The sequence below is a fragment of the Cetorhinus maximus genome, chromosome 3 (genome assembly GCF_964194155.1).
Source record: "Cetorhinus maximus chromosome 3, sCetMax3.hap1.1, whole genome shotgun sequence".
NCBI classification, from domain to species: Eukaryota; Metazoa; Chordata; class Chondrichthyes; order Lamniformes; family Cetorhinidae; genus Cetorhinus; species Cetorhinus maximus.
In genome coordinates this window covers 101348976-101367501 of record NC_135881.1, presented here as the reverse complement: position 1 = coordinate 101367501, position 18526 = coordinate 101348976, and the positions used below count along the sequence as shown (strand labels likewise).

Here is an 18526-nt window from a genome sequence, read left to right as displayed (position 1 = left end):
CATGCTTAAAATTGAAGCTAATCTATATTGATGAAGTTGCTGATTAACATTACAGCAGTACGTTCAGGAATGAATTTTGGAAGATTTACAGACTTGGGGAAAACTGAAGACTGAGTACCATGTTACCCTCGAGCTGATGCTAAACTAATTTGCTGTTTTACAGAGGATAGTCCCTCACCCACTCTTGGACAAAGTCGAGTGAAATTGAGAATCTGCCACAGCAAGGGGTTATGTCACCAGTGACCATGCTTAATAAAATGATGTTCGCAGAATGATCATATTCCCAAAGTTAATCAGCTTAATTAGAATCTGTGTGGATTTAACTCAACTAAACAAATCATTGGAATGTGCGATCCACCTGCTGGCCTCAGTGTGAGTCTTGCCAAACCAGCCAAGAGTACTCTTATTTCACCAAATCTGGTGAAAACAGCAGCTACTGACAGTTGCCTCTGGACAGAATCCAGGTTGAGCAATTTGATATAGGGAGTGACAAGGTATTGGAAGTGTTGGCGGGCTAAAAGTGGACAAATATCCAGGTTCAGATGATTTGTGTCCCAGACTGCTGAGGGAAGCAAGGGAGGAGATCGTAGGGGCTCTGACCCAAATTTTTAATTTCTCTCTGGCCACGGGGGAGGTGCCAGAGGACTGGAGAACAGCTAGTGTGGTTCCGCTATTTAAGAAGGGTTGTAGAGATAAGCCAGGGAACTACAGACCAGTGAGTCTCACGTCAGTGGTAGGGAAACTATTGGAGAAAATTCTGAAGGAGAGAGTCTACCTCCACTTGGAGAGGCAAGGTTTGATCGGGGATAGTCAGCATAGCTTTGTCAGAGGGAGGTCATGCCTAACAAATTTGATTGAATTTTTTGAGGAGGTGAACAGGTGTGTAGATGAGGGTAGTGCAGTTGATGTAGTTTATATGGATTTCAGCAAAGCATTTGACAAGGCCCCACATGGGAGACTTATAAAGAAGGCAAATGCATGTGGGATACAGGGTAATTTGATAAGGTAAATTCAAAATTGGCTTAGGAGACAGAGGGTGATGACAGAAGGATGCTTTAGTGACTGGAAGCCAGTGTCCAGTGGTGTACCGCAGGTATCTGTGCTGGGTCCTCTATTCATCATTTATATAAACAACATAGGTGACTATGTGGGGGGTAGGATTAGTAAGTTTGAGGATGACACAAAGATTGGCCGGGTGGTTAACAGTGAGGTTGAGTGTCTTGGGCTACAGGAAGATATAGACAGGATGGGATGGTCAAATGGGCAGATAAGTGGCAGATAGAATTTAACCCTGAAAAGTGAGAGGTGATGCACTTTGGAAGGAGTAATTTGACAAGGAAGTATTCAATGAATGGCATGACACTAGGAAGTTCTGAGGAACAAAGGGACCTTGGCGTGTGTGTCCATAGATCTCTGAAGGCGGAGGGGCATGTTAGTGGGGTGGTGAAAAAGTCTTTTGGGACACTTGCCTTTATCAATTGAGGCATAGATTACAAAAGTAGGAAGATCATGTTGGAGTTGTATAGAACCTTGGTGAGGTCACAGTTAGAGTACTGTGTGCAGTTCTGATCGCCACATTATAGGAAGGATGTGATTGCACTGGAGGGGGTGCAGAGGAGATTCACCAGGATGTTGCCTGGGATGAAACATTTAAGTTATGAAGAGAGGTTGGATTGACTTGGGTTGTTTTCCTTGGAGCAGAGAAGACTGAGGGCCGACCTGATCGTGGTGTATAAGATTGAGCGGCATGGACAGGTTGGATAGGGAGCAGCTGTTCCCCTTAGTTGAAGGGTCAGTAACAAGGGGACATTAAGTTCAAAGTGAGGGGCAGGAGGTTTAGGTGGGATGTGAGGAAAAACATTTTTACCCAGAGGTTGGTGACAGTCTGGAATGTGCTGCCTGGGAGGGTGGTGAAGGCGGGTTGCCTCACATCCTTTAAAAAGTACCTGGATGAGCACTTGGCATGTCATAACATTCAGGGCTATGGGCTAAGTGCTGGTAAATGAGATTAGGTAGGTAGGTCAGGTGTTTTTCATGTGTTGGTGCAGACCCGATGGGCCGAAGGGCCTCTTCTGCACTGATTCTGTGATTCTGCTGACTATCTTTATAATGCCATTTGGTAATTATTGCTTTAATACATTACCATTCAGAATTGCGTCCACTCCTGAAATTTTCCAGAGAACGATGTCTCTAACCCTAGAAGGCATGGAAGGAATAATGTGCCATATGGGTGACATACTTGGACATGGCTACACAAGAGAAAAGCATGACCACAGAGTTAGAGCAGTCCTGAGAGTTTTACAGGATGCCTGCCTAACATTGAATGAAAAATGTGAGTTTGCCAAACCTATGATTAAATTTCTAGATCACATTGTACAAGCCTCTGGAATTACAATTGACCCACAAAAAAACAATGTTGATCAGAGAGCTTCCACAACTGAGGAACATTACTGAGTTTCAGCGATTCCATGGGATGGTCAGCCAAGTAGGTAAGTTCCTACCAAATTTGGCAGAGGTCAGTGAACCTTTTGAAACACTTGAGACAGGGTCATCAGTGGTACTGGAATGAGGACCAGCAAAGTGCTTTTTTGAAAATCAAAATCTTAATTTCCTCTGAAATTTTAGCATGTTGCAACCCAGAACTACCAACCATAGTCACAGATGTCCTAGCTGCTGGTCTGGGTGCAGTATTATTTCAAATTCAGAGATGGAAAACATAGACCAGTTTACTACACCTCAAGGTCACACTCAGACACGAGAAAAGATATGCTACAATTGAGAAGGGAGCATTGGCAGCACTATGGGCATGTGAGAAATTCTCTGACTGTGATGGGATTGTGGTTCAACATTGAAACAGACCATAAGCTGCTCGTCTCTCTTCTGAACATTAAAAAAATTGCTAAAATGCTGCTTAGAATCCTATCGGATCAGATTAAGATTGAGATATGGCTCAATAGGAGGATATTCAAGGAAAGTGCCAGGCAATGGCAGATACACTATCAAAGATACCAGTTAAAGGAACCAATCTAAAGGATTTGCATTTTATCAAGGAGGTGGAAATGTATACATTACCTATTGGCTACTACAAAGAAGTTGCAGGAGATAAAACAAGCATAGCAGCAAGATGACGTGTCCAGATAAGAAAATACTGTCTGGAAAGATGGCCAGACTATACTAACAATCCAATACTACGGCAGTACTTTGAAGAAAGAAAGTACCTTGCAATCATTGATGATCTAGATTTGAATAACAGAATAGTCAGTCCGAGAACATTTTTGGTTTGATATTCTTCAAAGACGTCAAGGTCATTTAAGGATAGCAAAATGTCGTTCAAGAGCCCAGCAATCAGTCTGGTGGCTAGGCATTAATACTTCTCTATGGAAGAAATGATTTCTATTTGTGTTGTGTGCAGGAAACAGCCAAGAGCAAGAAGAACCACTATCACTTACTTTTCCATTGAGACTGTAGGAGCACCTGGGAATTGATTTATTTGATGTACGGCAAGATATTCCTTGTCACTGATTACTACTAAAGGTGGATTGAAGTGAACAGACTGCATAGCATCACAGGGGATGTAGTCATTCAATTAGTGAAGAGAATGCATGCAACACGTGGCATTGTAGACATTTGTAGTATCAAACAATGGTCTGCAATCTGACGATGAATTATTCCAAAACATTATGAAGGAATACAGATTAATTAATGTAACCAGCTCACCTCGTTATCCTCAAGCAAATGGAGAAGCTGAGAAAGGGGTGTACAAACCATCAAAGACTTTATGAAGAAGAATGAAGAGCTTTTAATCTAGCTCCTCTGAGTTACCAAACCTCACAGCTACAAAATGGTTTCTCACCATCAGGATTGTTGGTGGAAAGGAGATAGAGAATACAACTTCCAGCTCTGCAACAGAAACTAAAACCTAATCACCTCCAATGACCACAAGAGAGTAAAACAGTGTGAGGAAGAACGGAGAAACAAACAGACTCGTAACTTTAACTTCAGGCACAAAGCATGAGACTTATCAATGCTGAGGCCTGGAGGGAGCTCGGGCACAAAGCACGAGGCTTATCAATGCTGAGGCCTGGAGGGAGAGAAGGAAGGCCTAATAGTTGAAGGAGCTCCACCACCAAGATTGTACATGACTGAGAGATCAGGGAACTATAAGGAGCAACCACAGTGACTTAATATCCTTGGCCAATAGAACATAAAGCCAAAATAAAAGCAAAATACTGCGCATACTGGAAATCTGAAATAAAAACAGAAAATGCTGGAAAAACTCAGGTCTGACAGCGTCTGCGGAGAGAGAAACAGAGCTAACGTTTCGAGTCTGTATGACCCTTCTTCAGAGCTACAATATAAAGCCAACAGAAACTTTGGGCTTACGACTCTGATCCTGATGGAGAAAAAGAAACAACAAATCTCTACAGCAACCCAGGAGATGGATTTGCGCACCAAAAGAGAGCAGAATTTCCTCGCTCGCAAAAGCAAATCAGGACAAGATCTAGAACTAGGGGGTCACTTTAAAAATGAGGGGTCACTCTCTTTTAAATAGAGATGAGAAATTTTTCCCTCGAGGGTAGTGAGTCTTTGGAACTCTCTTCCTCAAAAGGCAGTGGAATCGGGGCCTTTGAATATCTCTAAGGCAGAGCTAGATAGACTTGACTAACAATGGGGTAAAAGGGTACTGGTTGTAACTAAATATTCAGGGGTATGTGACTTTTCAAAAGGACAGGCAAGAAGGAAAGGGTGGTGGGGTAGCTTTGTTAGTATGAGATGGAATGAGTACGATAGCAAGAAATGATCTTGGATCGGAAGATGTGGAATCCATATGGGTGGAGGTAAGAAATAACAAGGGGAAGAAGACCCTGGTAGGAGAAGTCTATAGGCCCCCTAACAGTGGCTATGCTCTCAGATGGAGAATAAATCAGGAAATAATGAGGGCATTTAAAAAAGGCAGTATATTAATCATGGGTGACTTTAACCTCCATGTAGATTGTGAAAATCAAATTGGCAGAGGTAGCCATGAGCAAGAATTCAATGTATTCAGGATGGTTTCCGAGAACAATATGTTGTGGATCCAACCAGGGATCAGGCTTTTTTGGATCTGGTAATGTGTAACGAGGCAGGTTTAATAAATGATCTCAGAATAAAAGATCCCCTAGGAAACAGTGACCATAACATGTGTAATTTAGCATCCAGTTTGAGAGTGCGAAACTTAGTTCAGAAACAACTGTGCCAAACTTACATAAGGGTAATTACAAAGGAATGGGGGAAGAGTTGGCTGGAGTGGACTGGGAAAGAGAGTTTAGCAGGAAAGACAGTTGATGAACAATGGCAGACATTTAAGAAAATAGTTCATTACTCGCAACAAAGATATATCCCAGTGAGGAAGAAGGATTCTAGGAAGGAGATAAACTAACCGTCGTTAACCAAGGAAGTTAAAGATTGTATGTTTTTTTCTTTCTGTGTGGCAAAGCGGTAAGCCAGAGGATTGGGAAAGTTTTAAAAGCCAACAAAAGATGACCAAAAAAATAATAGAGGGAGAAAATAAACTTTGAGGGTAAACTAGCAAGTAATGTAGAAACGGACAGTAAGAGCTTCTTTAAATATATAAAAAGGAAGAGAGAGGCCAAAGTCAGGATAGGCCCCTTAGAGAATTAGGCTGGGGGAATAATAATGGGGAACCAGGAAATGGCAGAGAGCTGAATAAATACTTTGCATAAGTCTTCACTATAGAAGACACTAACAGCATACCAAAAATACTAAATAATCACGGGGCAAAGTGGGAGGGGAGGAAATAAATACAATAACTATCACTCGAGGAGAAAGTACTAGGGAAACTAATGGGGCTAAAGGCCAATGAGTCACCTGGACCTGATGGGTTGCATCCTAGGATATTAAAGGAAATTGCTGACAGAGATAGTGGATGCACTGGTTCCAAGAGTTCTTCAATTCTGGAAAAGTCCTAGAGGACTGGAAAACTGCCAATGTAACACCCTTATTCAAAAAGGGAGGGAAACAAAAAACAGGTAACTGTAGGCCAGTTAGCTTAACATCTCATTGGGAAAATGTTGGAGTCTATTATAAAGAATGTAATAGCAGAGCATTTAGAAATACATAATCTAATCAAGCAGAGTCAGCATAGCTTCATGGAGGGGAAATCATGCCTGATAAATTTACTAGAATTCTTTGAGGAGGTAACAAGCAGGATAGATAAATATGTAGATGTAACATATTTGGATTTCCAAACAGCGTTCGTTAAGGTACCATACAAGGCTACTTAAGATAAGAGCCCATGGTGTTGGGAATAGTATATTAGCATGGATAGAGGACTGGCTAACTAATAGATGACAGAGTTGGAATATGGGGGGCATTTTCAGGATGGCAACCTGTAACTAGTGGAATGCCACAGGGATCAATGCTGGGGCCACAATTATTTACAATATATATTAATGACTTGGATGAGGGAAATGAATGAACTATCGCCAAGTTTGCAGATGACACAAAAATAGATGGGAAGGCAAGTGGTGAGGATGACAGTCTACAGAGGGATATAGACAGTTTAAATGAGTGGGCAAAAATGTGGCAGATGGAATATAATGTGGGAAATGTGAGGTTATGCATTTTGGCAGGAAGAATAGAGGAGCTGAATATTACTTAAATGGAAAAAGACTGAAGAAAGCTGCAGCACAGAGGGATTTGGGGGTCCTCGTGCATGAATCCCAAATAGCTAGCATACAAGTTCAGCAGGCGTTAGGTAAGGCAAATGGAATGTTGGCCTTTATTTCTAAGGGAATGGAGTATAAAAATAGGGAAGTCTTGCTAAAACTATACAAGGCACTAGTTAGACCACACCTAGAGTACTGTGAACAGTTTTTGTCCCCTTATCTAAAGAAAGATATAGTGGCATTGGAGGCAGTCTAGAGAAGCTTCACTAGGTTGATCCTGGGTATAGAGGGATTTTCTTATGAGGAGAGGTTGAGTCGGTTGGGCCTGTACTCACTGGAGTTTAGAAAAATGAGAGGCAACCATATTGAAACATAAGATTCTTAGGGGGCTTGACAGGGTAAATGCTGAAAGGTTGTTTCCCCTTGTGGGAGAGTCTAGGACCAGAGGGCATAATCTCAGAGTAAGAAGGTGCCCATTTAAAATAGAGATGAGGAGGAATTTATTTTCTCTTCTCTGTGGAATTCTTTACCACAGAGGGCTGTAGAGGCTGGGTCGTTTAAGTACATTCAAGGCTGAGATAGACAGATTTTTAATCAGTAAGGGAACCCAGGGTTATGGGGAAAAGGCAGCAAAGTGGATTTGAGGATTATCAGATCAGCCATGATCTCATTGAATGGTGGAGCAGTCCCGATGGGCCAAGTAGCCTACTCTTGCTCCTGATTTGCATGTTCCTATGTAGCAGGAAGATTAGTCAAGGCACCCCAGCCTAACCTTGTGAAGGAGACTCTGGGGGGGAGATGTAGGAGGATGTACATAGGGTAAATACTTAGGAGATAGAGTAAAGGGTTAACATCAGAAGGACATGATGTACTGCCGCATGATTGAGTCCTAGGTGCAGCCATCTTCAGCTGCTTCATCAATGACCTTCCCTCCTTCGTAAGGTCAGAAGTGAGGATGTTCGCTGATGATTGCACAAGGTTCAGCGCCAATCGCGACTCCTCAGATACTGAAGCAGTCCATGTCCAAATGCAGCAAGACCTGGACAATATCCAGGCTTGGGCTGACAAGTGGCAAGTAACATTTGGGCCACACAAGTGCCAGGCAATGACCATCTCCAACAGGACAGAATCTAACCATTGCTCATTGACATTCAATGACATTACCATCACTGAATCCCCCACTATCAACATTCTGGGGGTTACCATTGACCAGAAACTGAACTGGACTAGCCATATAAATACTGTGGCTACAAGAGCAGGTCAGAGGCTGGGAATTTTGCAGTGATCTCCTGACTCCACAAATCCTGTCCACCACCTACAAGGCACAAGTCAGGAGTGTGATGGAATATTCTCCCCTTGCCTGGATGAGTGTAGCTCCCACAAAACTCAAGAAGCTTGACACCACCCAGGATAAAGCAGCCTGCTTGATTGGCACCCCTACCACAAACATTCACTCCCTCCACCACCAAAGCACACTAGCAGCAGTGTGTACCATCTACATGATGTATTGCAGAAACTCACCAAGACTGCTTAGACAGCACCTTCCAAACCTATGACTACTACCACCTAGAAGAACATGGGAACACCACCAACTGGAAGTTCCCCTCCAAGCCACTCAATATACTGACTTGGAAATATGTCTCTGGGGAAGCCCTCTTCCCCACCGCCCCCCCACCTCTCCCACCCCAAACAGGGCAATTAGGGATGGGCAATAAATGCTGACCTAGCCAACGATGCCCATATCCCTTGGAATGAATAAAATAAAAAATCTGGAGGTAGAAGTTCTAACCTCATGCTGAGGTCCCAATATGTAAATAGTAGCTGTAAATAAAGAATAATGGTTTTAACAAACTAGTCTCAAACAACTTATTTTGGGAGAATAGACAAGCACCAAAGAACCCTGTCTCGACCCCAAACACACAACAGTGCCCTTCATCAATTGCCCAGCTGTATCACCAAATCACTCTTTGCAATGGTTTTTGTACCTCTCTCACCAAGGTAGGCAGAATGTTTCATTGATAACTTCATGCCATTCTATCAAAAAAACCTTCAACTATAGTTGGCCAATGAGGTATCTTTAAACAAAGAATTAAACTACAATATTAGAGACTACCATGACGTTGTACATCTGTTTTAAACTTCTGCTATTAATTCCATCACTGGATGCTGCAGATTTCTTCAAGTTATCAGCAAATACAACAATGGATTGCTTTCCTTATCACACAATTAAACAATCGGATTCCCTCAAATTACTGACTTTTACAAGTTGTTGCTTGGAAAGTTAAAGACTGAGTTTATCTGATGAAGCATACTTCATACTTAAAGAAAAAACACTGTTTCTCGTGGAGTTAATTTCCCTGCACTTCAAAATAAGACATTACTTATGAATACTCTAAACCAGTTAACAGGTATTCCTTATTAGTTTCTTAACATGACCAATAAATGCACACTGTGTTTATGCATTATGCCACACCCAAAGCTGTTTAAAGTTTAAACGTTTTAAAGTCCCAAATCCCTCTAGATATTTCAACAGGCCTTCCTCCCTCTTATACTGGGGCAAATCTTCTAGACTTTTTGAAAACTCCTTCCACTCAATCCTCCTGAGCATACCTGAATGGACTTCCACAAGCAAGGCATCATCTGGTGACTTCTCAGTCTTTAAATCCCTATGAGGTCCATCTCTTCACATGAAGAATCTGTTCTCATCATCTTACTCTCACAGCAATAGCTTTCTTGCGTCTTCTCCCAGCAGCATCTCTCTCCCTGTCTCCAGGGTCTCTGATTCTGACTGCTTGAGGGTCTATAAGTCTGCACAAAGCTAAAACAAAAACAGAATTACCTGGAAAAACTCAACAGGTCTGGCAGCATCGGCGGAGAAGAAAAGAGTTGAAGTTTCGAGTCCTCATGACCCTTCAACAGAACAGTTCTGTTGAAGGGTCATGAGGACTTGAAACGTCAACTTTATTCTTCTCCGCCGATGCTGCCAGACCTGCTGAGTTTTTCCAGGTAATTCTGTTTTTGTTTTGGATTTCCAGCATCCGCAGTTTTTTGTTTTTATCTCTGCACAAAGCTAGGCCAGCTCCTTCTCTCTTTTGTGTTCAGGTGTTAAATCTGGCACTTGGATTTCACAAGAACTTGACCTGGGCCCCTGGTACCCATGGCAACCAGGTAACAGTGGCTTAATGCCAGACAGAATGAATGGGTCACATGCTCCATTTTCCCTTGAACTAAAAGAGACACTTTAAAACATAATCATCTTATAAAACCTTACACTTATAACAGTATTTATCACTGTTTATTGGTTTCAACCTACTTTAATGACTGTTGGCCCTCTTGCTCAATATTCCATAGCCTTAGAGTTATTTCCTATCACAGCCCCGTGCCTTTGTCTGTGAAAGCAACAGCCTGCAGCTGTTAACACATTACTTCAGTTCGAAAAGCCTTATGGCCTTTGTAATGCGTGCTGGTCAATTTTGGTCATTTTTTCTACATCTGTTTACAGTAAACAACACATGGTATTTAATATAAATTATTGATGCTTCCCCTGAGTTAAATAGCTTTTGCAAATCTTAAGCCCAAGTTTTGTTTCTCACATATTCTTAGAAGTTTGTGGGTTCAAGACCCGTTCCAGAGATCTGAACACAGTCTAAGCTGACACCTCAGTGCTGTACTTGAAGGAGTGTTTAGAGGTGCAGTCTTTCAGAGACTGTCAGGAGAAGTACTGTCTACCATCTTGGTTGGATGTAATAGATCCCATGGTACTATTCAAAGAAGAGATAGTATTTCAGGGTATTTATCCCTCATCAAATATCTCTAAAGTAGATTCTGATTATTTGTCAATTGTAGTTTGTGGGATCTTCCTGTGCACACATAGGCAGCACTGTTGACCTGCATAGTGACTACACCAATGGCTCTAATTGTGAAAGGTGCTCTACAAATGATCTTACTTTCTTTTGGGGGAGCAGGGTGGGTGGGATATTGCTTTGTGTCTTACCTTATTGCATCTGTAACATTTAACTTTCTTCACGTCAGCCTTTGGTATACCAGCGTGCAAGCTGATTATTTGGTTCAATAAGCTTCAGCTGGTTAGTTATTGTGAGGCACCTGTGATCCCATATGTGAGGCATGAATGTCTGGTCTACTGGGCCATATCGTACAGGTTCAAAATTCTTGCAAAAGCAACCATGTCATTTGGAGCTGCTTCTGAAAAACAATTCCTTTAAACATATTTGGCTTTGTTCCTTATAACCTACTAGGTTCTTTTCATCCAGCAAGGATTCATAAATAGCTTCACCCTATTGCCAGTCCTCTTAAGCATTGATTAGTACTTACTTTATCTTTAAATTTCTGCCTTTATGCTTATATATCAAATCATTAGTGGCCAGAATTTAATGCTACAACCCTATCGTTCACACTATTCACTGAATGTACACATTAAAACATGTTAAATAGTTTAGTGATGCCGCTACCTAATCTGCTTAAATATCTTTGTTTCATTTATGGGGATTCACTGGTAATTCAGTCTTCATTTGTCATAAATAATTTGTATAGACCCAGCAGAGGTGGCGGCACAGTGCTATACAGTTGGGAGGGAGTTGCCTTGGGAGACCTCAACATCGACTCCGGACTTCCATGTTGATCACCACTTGGAGGAAGCACTGAGGGTGGCAAGGGCGCAGAATGTACTCTGGGTGAGGGACTTCAATGTCCAAGAGTCCAATCAGCAAGGGTGGCTTGGTACCACTACTACTGACCGAGCTGGCCCGAGTCCTAAAGGAAATAACTGCTAGACTGGGTCTGCGGCAGGCAGTGAGGGGACCAACAAGAGGGAAGAACATATTTGACCTCATCCTCACCAACCTGCCTGCTGAAGATGCATCTGTCCATGACAGTATCGGCAGGAGTGATCACTGCACAGTCCTTGTGGAGATGAAGTCCCGCCTTCACATTGAGGATACCCTCCAACGTGTTGTGTGGCACTACCACCGTGCTAAATGGGATAGATTTCGAACAGATTTAGCAACTCAAGACTGGGCATCCATGAGGCACTGTGGGCCATCAGCTGCAGCAGAATTTTACTCGACCACAATCTGTAACCTCATGGCCCGGCATATCCCCCACTCTACCATTACCATCTAGCCAAGGGATCAACCCTGGTTCAATCCTCCACTATCAACATCCTGGGGGTTACCATTGACCAGAAACTGAACTGGACTAGCCATATAAATACTGTGGCTACAAGAGCAGGTCAGAGGCTAGGAATCTTGCCACGAGTAACCCACCTCCTGATTCCCCAAAGCTTGTCCAGTATCTACAAGGCACAAATCAGGAATGTGATGGAAACTCCCCACTTGCCTGGATGAGTGCAGCTCCCACAACACTCAAGAAGCTGGACACCGTCCAGGACAAAACAGCCCACTTGATTGGCACCCCATCCACAAACATTCACTCCCTTCACCGCCGACACACAGTAGCAGCAGTGTGTGCCATCTATAAGATGCACTGCAGGAATTAACCAAGGCTCCTTAGACAGCACCTTCCAAACCCTTGACCACTACCATCTAGAAGGACAAGGGCTACAGATAGATGGGAACACCACCATCTGGGAAGTTCCCCTCCAAGTCACTCGCAATCCTGACTTGGAAATATATCACCATTCCTCCACTGTTGCTGGGTCAAACCCTGACAGCGCTGTGGGTGTACTTACACCACATGGACTACAGCAGTTCAAGAAGGCAACTCACCACCACCTCCTCAAGGGCAACTGGGGATGGGCAATAAATGCTGGCCCAGCCAGCGAAGCCCACATCCCATGAATGAGTAAAAAAAAAGACATGGACAAAAGAGATGAACTCAAAATGAAGTGAGAGCGACTGCCATTAACATCAAGGCCGTATCAAGGAGCCCTGACAAAATGAAGTCAATGAGAACTGGGGAAAACACTCCATTGGTTGGAGTCATAGCTAGCAGAGAGGAAGATGGTTGTGGTTGTTGGAGGCCAATCATCTCAGTTCCAGGACATCACTGCAGGAGTTCCTCAGGGTAGAGTCCTAGGCCCAACCATCTTCAGCTGCTTCATCTATGACTTTCTCTCCATCATAAGGTCAGTAATGGGGATGTTCATTGGTGATATTGTTCAGTGCCATTTGCTACTCCTCAGATACTGAAGCAGCCCATGTCCAAATGCAGCAAGACCAAGACAACATGCAGGCTTGGGCTGACAAGTGACAAGTAATATTCACGCTACACAAGCGTCAAACAATGACCATCTCCTACAAGAGAGGGAATCTAACCATTGTCCCTTGATAGTCAATGGCACTACTATTGCAGAATCTCACACTATCAACATCCTAGGGGTTAACATTGTCCAGAAACTGAACTGGAATGGCCATAAAAATACTGTGACAACAAGAGCAGGTTACAGGCTGGGAATTCAGTGACAAGTAACTCACCTCCTGACTCCGCAAAACCCATCCACAAGACATAAGCCAGGAATATGATGGAATACTCTCTCCACTTGCCTGGATCAGCTTCAACAACACTCAAAAAGCTCAACACCACCCAGGACAAAGCAGCTCACTTGATCTGCACTCCAAACACCAACTTAAACATTCACTCCCTCCATCATCGACACAGTGTGTACTATACACAAGATGCGCTGCAGCAACTTTACCAATACTCTTTCGACAGCACCTTCCAAACCTGCAACCTTTAAAACCTAAAAGGACAAGGGCAACAGATGCATGGGAACATGACCTGGAAGTTCCCCTCCAAGCCACACACCATGCTGACTTGGAGCTGTATCGCCATTCCTTCACTGTTGCTGGGTCAAAATCCTGGAACTCCCTCCCTAATAGCACCGTGGGTGTACTCTCATCAGATGGACTGGAGCAGCTCAAGAAGGCAGCTCACCACCACCTTCTCCAGGGCAATCTGGTATGGATAACAAATGCTGGCCTTGCTAACCACGCCCAATCCCATCAAAGAAAAAATATGCACGGTGTTCAGTGCCAATCATCAGCAAACATCTCCACTTCTGACCTTATCATGAACAGATGGTCATTGGAACGCCTGAAGATGATTGGGCCTTGGACCACCCTGAGGAACTCCTGGAACTGAGGTGATTGGCCTCCACAGTCATCTTCCTTTGTGCTAGGTATGACTCCAAACACTAAGTTAGGCAATAAGTAAAGGTCTGTGGAATAAAGTTGAGGCCTTCAAAATGTGGATGCTTAAAATGGTATATAGAGACCATAGGACAAATGAAGAGCTACTTAAAATTGCAGGAGAAATAAGAACTCTAAGAAGTGACACCCAGAAAAGAAACTGTCAGTATTTCGGCCATTTGATCAGAGCTGAAAAGCTACAGAGATCTCTTGTGGAGGGCAGCAGAAAGAGGGTTGCCAAAGCTGGTTGGGGGCATTCCTGAAGCATCTTTCACATGGCCCCCACTGTCAACCAACCTGTCCTGTGAAACAGTCCTTGCTTCCCCATCCCCAACATTTTTATAACTGATAACCAGGTGTTCAAAGAAAACAATGGAAAAAAAATGTAATGCTGTTGTGATTTTTCTTCCAGATTTCTCACAACAGTGTCTAGGAGATTAATCCTTAATTCCTTGAGGCTCCAGGACAATCCTGGAGGGAACCCTTCAGCAGAAAGTGGGGTTGACCTAGGTGTGGTTGGTTGACGGATGTCACAGAGCAGATGCAGATGAGCTACAGTGGTGTGTGAGGATGAGTGACATACCATGATAGCAATCGACTGGTAGGAGTAGCTACAAGCAGCAGCAGCCATGATACTTCATTGGGTTGAGGACTCCTGGGAACTTTTCCCCGCCATTCCTCCCTCTGGCTGTACACCTCTGCCCTACCAGTGGGTTAGGACATAACTAGGGAATGTGATGGAGGAATCTGGAATGTTGGCCGAAAGTGATTCTGAGTATGACTGTGGGACAGTTATCACGATTTTGGTATGACCTCAAGTTAGTGAGAAGGACTTTGCAGGGTTGACTGGACTCGTGTGGCATTGTTATTTGTTGTGCCAAGGTCAATATCGGGTTGTGTGTGTTTGGTTTTATCATTTTTCATAGTTTTATACAGTGGAGTGGCTTGTTCGTCCATCTCGGAGGGCAGTTAAGATTCAACCACATTGTTGTGGGTTCAAAGTTCTGCATACGCCAGACCAGACATGGATGGCAGATTTCCTTCCCAAATGGGCCTTTACAACAATCCAGTAGTTTCATGGTCACCATTATCTATACTAGCTTTTCATTCCAGATTTATTTAATTAACTGAATCTATATTTCCCTGCTGCATTGATGGAATTTAAGTTCTTGCCTCTGGATCATTGGTCTAAATCTCTGGATTACTAATCCAGTAACACAACCACTATGCACCATACACAAATTTCAAAGTGCTTGATATCTGGAATCCCTAGGCACTCAATTGAGAGTTTTACTGGTTACGGTATATGTTCCATTTTGGTTCCTTTCCCCAAAAAGTGGTATTTCACATTGTCTTTGAAATGTATTTTCCATATACCTCTCCTATGTCCACCTGCAGTTGATAAAAACGGTTCTATAGAAATACAATGTGTTAAGATAAGAATTTCTCATGATGATTGGATTTTCCCACTGCTTCGACAGATGAGTGTTCAGCTAAAAAGAGCCTGTTTGCTGTCTAGTTTGATAATGTTTCACATGTGACATTAGGCCAAGTCTCTTTGCATAACTGATGGTAAACACTGCGTTGGTGTTGAAGGGATGGTTGGAGGCATTGGCTTTGCACCGCGCTCACTTCTCCTGAAGGCACTTGACTCTATTCTCCTCAAATGTTAAAATCGCTTAATGACAGAGACTTCTCCATTTGGGTCTGTCCAAGTTTGGTTTTTTCCCATGTATTGGGATCCAGCTTGCAAGCCCTGAGGTTGGCTTTCAGATTGCCTTTATATGTTTATGATGTCCTGTGCTATGGGTTCCCGTGCTCAGCTGGTTGTAGAGTACTGCCTTTGACTTGTGGAAATCCTCCGTGCAAATCACATGACCAGCCCATTGAAGCTGATGAACATGCTCTCAAAGGTATGCAGCACTTTCAAGAACCTCAGTGTTGGGGATTTTGTCCTGCCACCTGGTGTTGCACAGTGAAGATGGAATGCTTTTAGTTGCTTTGTGATGCTATTAGGTTGTCCAAGTCTCACATTCATAAAGGAGTGGAGTAAGAAGCACTGCCTGGTAGACTTTGATCTTTGTTCTGAGAAAAACTCCATGCTTTTTCCAAAGTCTGTAAGTGAGCCTGCCAAATGCTGAGCTTGCTTTTGTCAGACAATGGTTGATTTTGTCGCCATTGCTGATTAGTTTGGTCTAAAAGATGGGTGTTAAAAAAGGGAGGTCTAAATTTGCTATTCATCTTACTGCTACTCAGTGTATTCCCGCGTGTTATCAGTTCATTGACAATAAAAATTATTTTTCACTGTTTACCCTTTGCATATTTTGGTCTTCCACATCCTTGGTTGCCTTTCCTTCAGAGACTTCTCCATTTGGGTCTGTCCAAGTTTGTTTTTTCCCCATGTATTGGGATCCAACTTGCAAGCTCGGAGATTTGCTTTCAGATTGTCTTTTTAGTTTCAGTTGCCCTATATATCAGCACGATTGTTTTTCTTGTAATTTGGAAAATAAAGCAAGAACAAAAAACATCCCCATTCTGTGTGATACATTTTCAGTGCCTGGTGATTTACATCACAATTTAAAAGGTTTATACAGTAAAATGTTTCTCCGATGTAAATTAAGTTCCCTTTTTACATTGCAGATATATCTATATTGCAGAAAGTTTAGCCCATAATATCCATATAATGGAAATAAATCCGAACAATACTCTGACTCCAGTGAAGGTAAGGCTGTGAAACAACTCTTAGAATCCAATCAAGGTCCTTGCATACTGTGACAGCTTTGCCTATAAATTTAGACACTATTTTAGTATCAAAAAATGGAATCAATAACCTGGATGAAATTTCACTGTGTGGTTTGAAGTTGTTTTTCTAGCAAAACTGATTTCTAATGTTCAAAGTTGTTTTTCATAATTCTATGATTGCCATTGTCATTATCTGGGGGGGTTGACAGTTTTTCTTGGTTTTGCATACTTCAAGTATGGCAATGAAATGAATGCTAACATTGTTGTAATAATAATACTTAACCAGTATCAAAATTGTTCTAAAAGTGTTCATTTTAATTATAAGTAAAAACTAATTATGTTTTCCCTTGATTTCCTTCATTTTTTATTATTCTGCACCCTGCACACCCAGCTAAAAGGTTTGGAGGGAGTTTGCACCTCTTAGGAACAGGAAGTCGCATTTCAGTCTTCTCTTATGTTTCTATTTTTAATTTTACTTTTTTTCTACCTAATTTATTTTTCTTGTACAAAAAAACTAACTTAGTAGGGTATAATTCCATGGCTGCCTGTCCGCTCCAGTGCATTGCCCTTTGGCGCATTCATGTATTTGGCTCAATGATCCTATTTGGCACAACTTTGTTGGACAAATGCAATGCCATAATGTTACAGGGCTTTTATTAGCAATGATTTTTAAGGTGCAGTTTAAACTAAAGTGCTTCTAAAACAAAGCACTGCTATAAAGAGCAATCATTGAAATCAATGAATAAAAACTGGATAACTTCCACAATGGATGAGTGCTCTGTCAGTTTTCCCAATGGGAGTTGGGGTTGACCAATAACAACTTGCATTCATGCACTAGTTTTAATGTAGAAAACACCTAAAGCACTTTCAGCAGTATAATCAGACAACAAAAAACATTGAACCACACAAAGAGATGTTTGAATGGGCCAAAGAGATGAGTTTGGAGAAGAAAAGAGAAGAGGGAGATGGAGAGGCAGAGGGCTTGAGAGGGGGCATTTTGGAGCCCTGGGGCATGGCTGAAGTGGTGGCGCGGTCCCTGCACCCCCAGCTAAAAAGTTTGGAGGGAGCCTGCCCTTTAGTAGAATAGCTGCCCTGAAGCTACAATAATGAATGTGGGACTTGCGCCTCTTAGGAACAGGAAGTACCATTTCAGAGCTGCCAGCCAATCAGAGGAGCTGAGAACTCGGTTCCGAAGGAGAGTCTTATTGGACTCGAAACGTTAACTATGCCTCTCCCTACAGATGCTGCCAGACCTGCTGAATTTTTCCAGCACTTTATTCTTTTATTACTGAGACATGGTTGTGAGATGGTCAGGACTGGGAACTAAATGTACCAGGTTACAGGGACTACAGGAAAGATAGGGAAAATGTTAGAGGATGAGGAGCCGCTTTAGTGATTAAGGAACTAAGAGAAGATATAACCAGAGGTAAGCAGGGAGACTATATGGAAACTGTTCCTTTACATTGAATATACATTCCTCTAAGACACAACCCAACAGGAAAGGTGAATCAACCGTGGCTAACAAAAGGAGTTAAAGATTGCATTAGATCAAAGGAAGTAACTTAGAAAGTTGCCAGAAAATGTGGTAAGCCTGAGGATTGGGAACAATTTAGAACCCAGCAAAGGAGGACCAAGAAGCTGATAAAGAAAGGGAAAAGAGAATATGAATGCAAGGTGGTGAGAAATATAAAAGCTGACTGTAGAAACTTCTTTAGGTATGTGAAAAGGAATAGAATTGCTAGGACAAATGTGGATCCATTATAGGCAGAGACATGAGAATTTATAATGGAGAATAGGGAAATAGCAGGAGGAAGCTAAACAATTACTTTGTGTCTGTCTTCAGAGGAAGATACAGAAAATCTCCCTGAAATACTAGGGAACCAAGGGGCTTACGAAAATGAGGAACTGAAAAAAATTAGTATTAATTTCAAAATCTTAAAATTAATTGGG

At 42.4% G+C, this 18526-nt stretch overlaps 1 protein-coding gene across 2 annotated transcripts in view; it reads left to right on the top strand.

Moving 5' to 3' along the window:
• LOC144678823 (serum paraoxonase/arylesterase 2-like) overlaps positions 1-18526 on the top strand; it is a 54966-nt gene that overhangs the window by 25182 nt on the left and 11258 nt on the right. For both annotated transcript variants that reach the window (XM_078538770.1, XM_078538771.1), the window contains one exon: positions 16475-16556. In XM_078538770.1, the coding sequence (XP_078394896.1) occupies positions 16475-16556 (82 nt within the window). The remainder of the gene's footprint in view (positions 1-16474; positions 16557-18526) is intronic.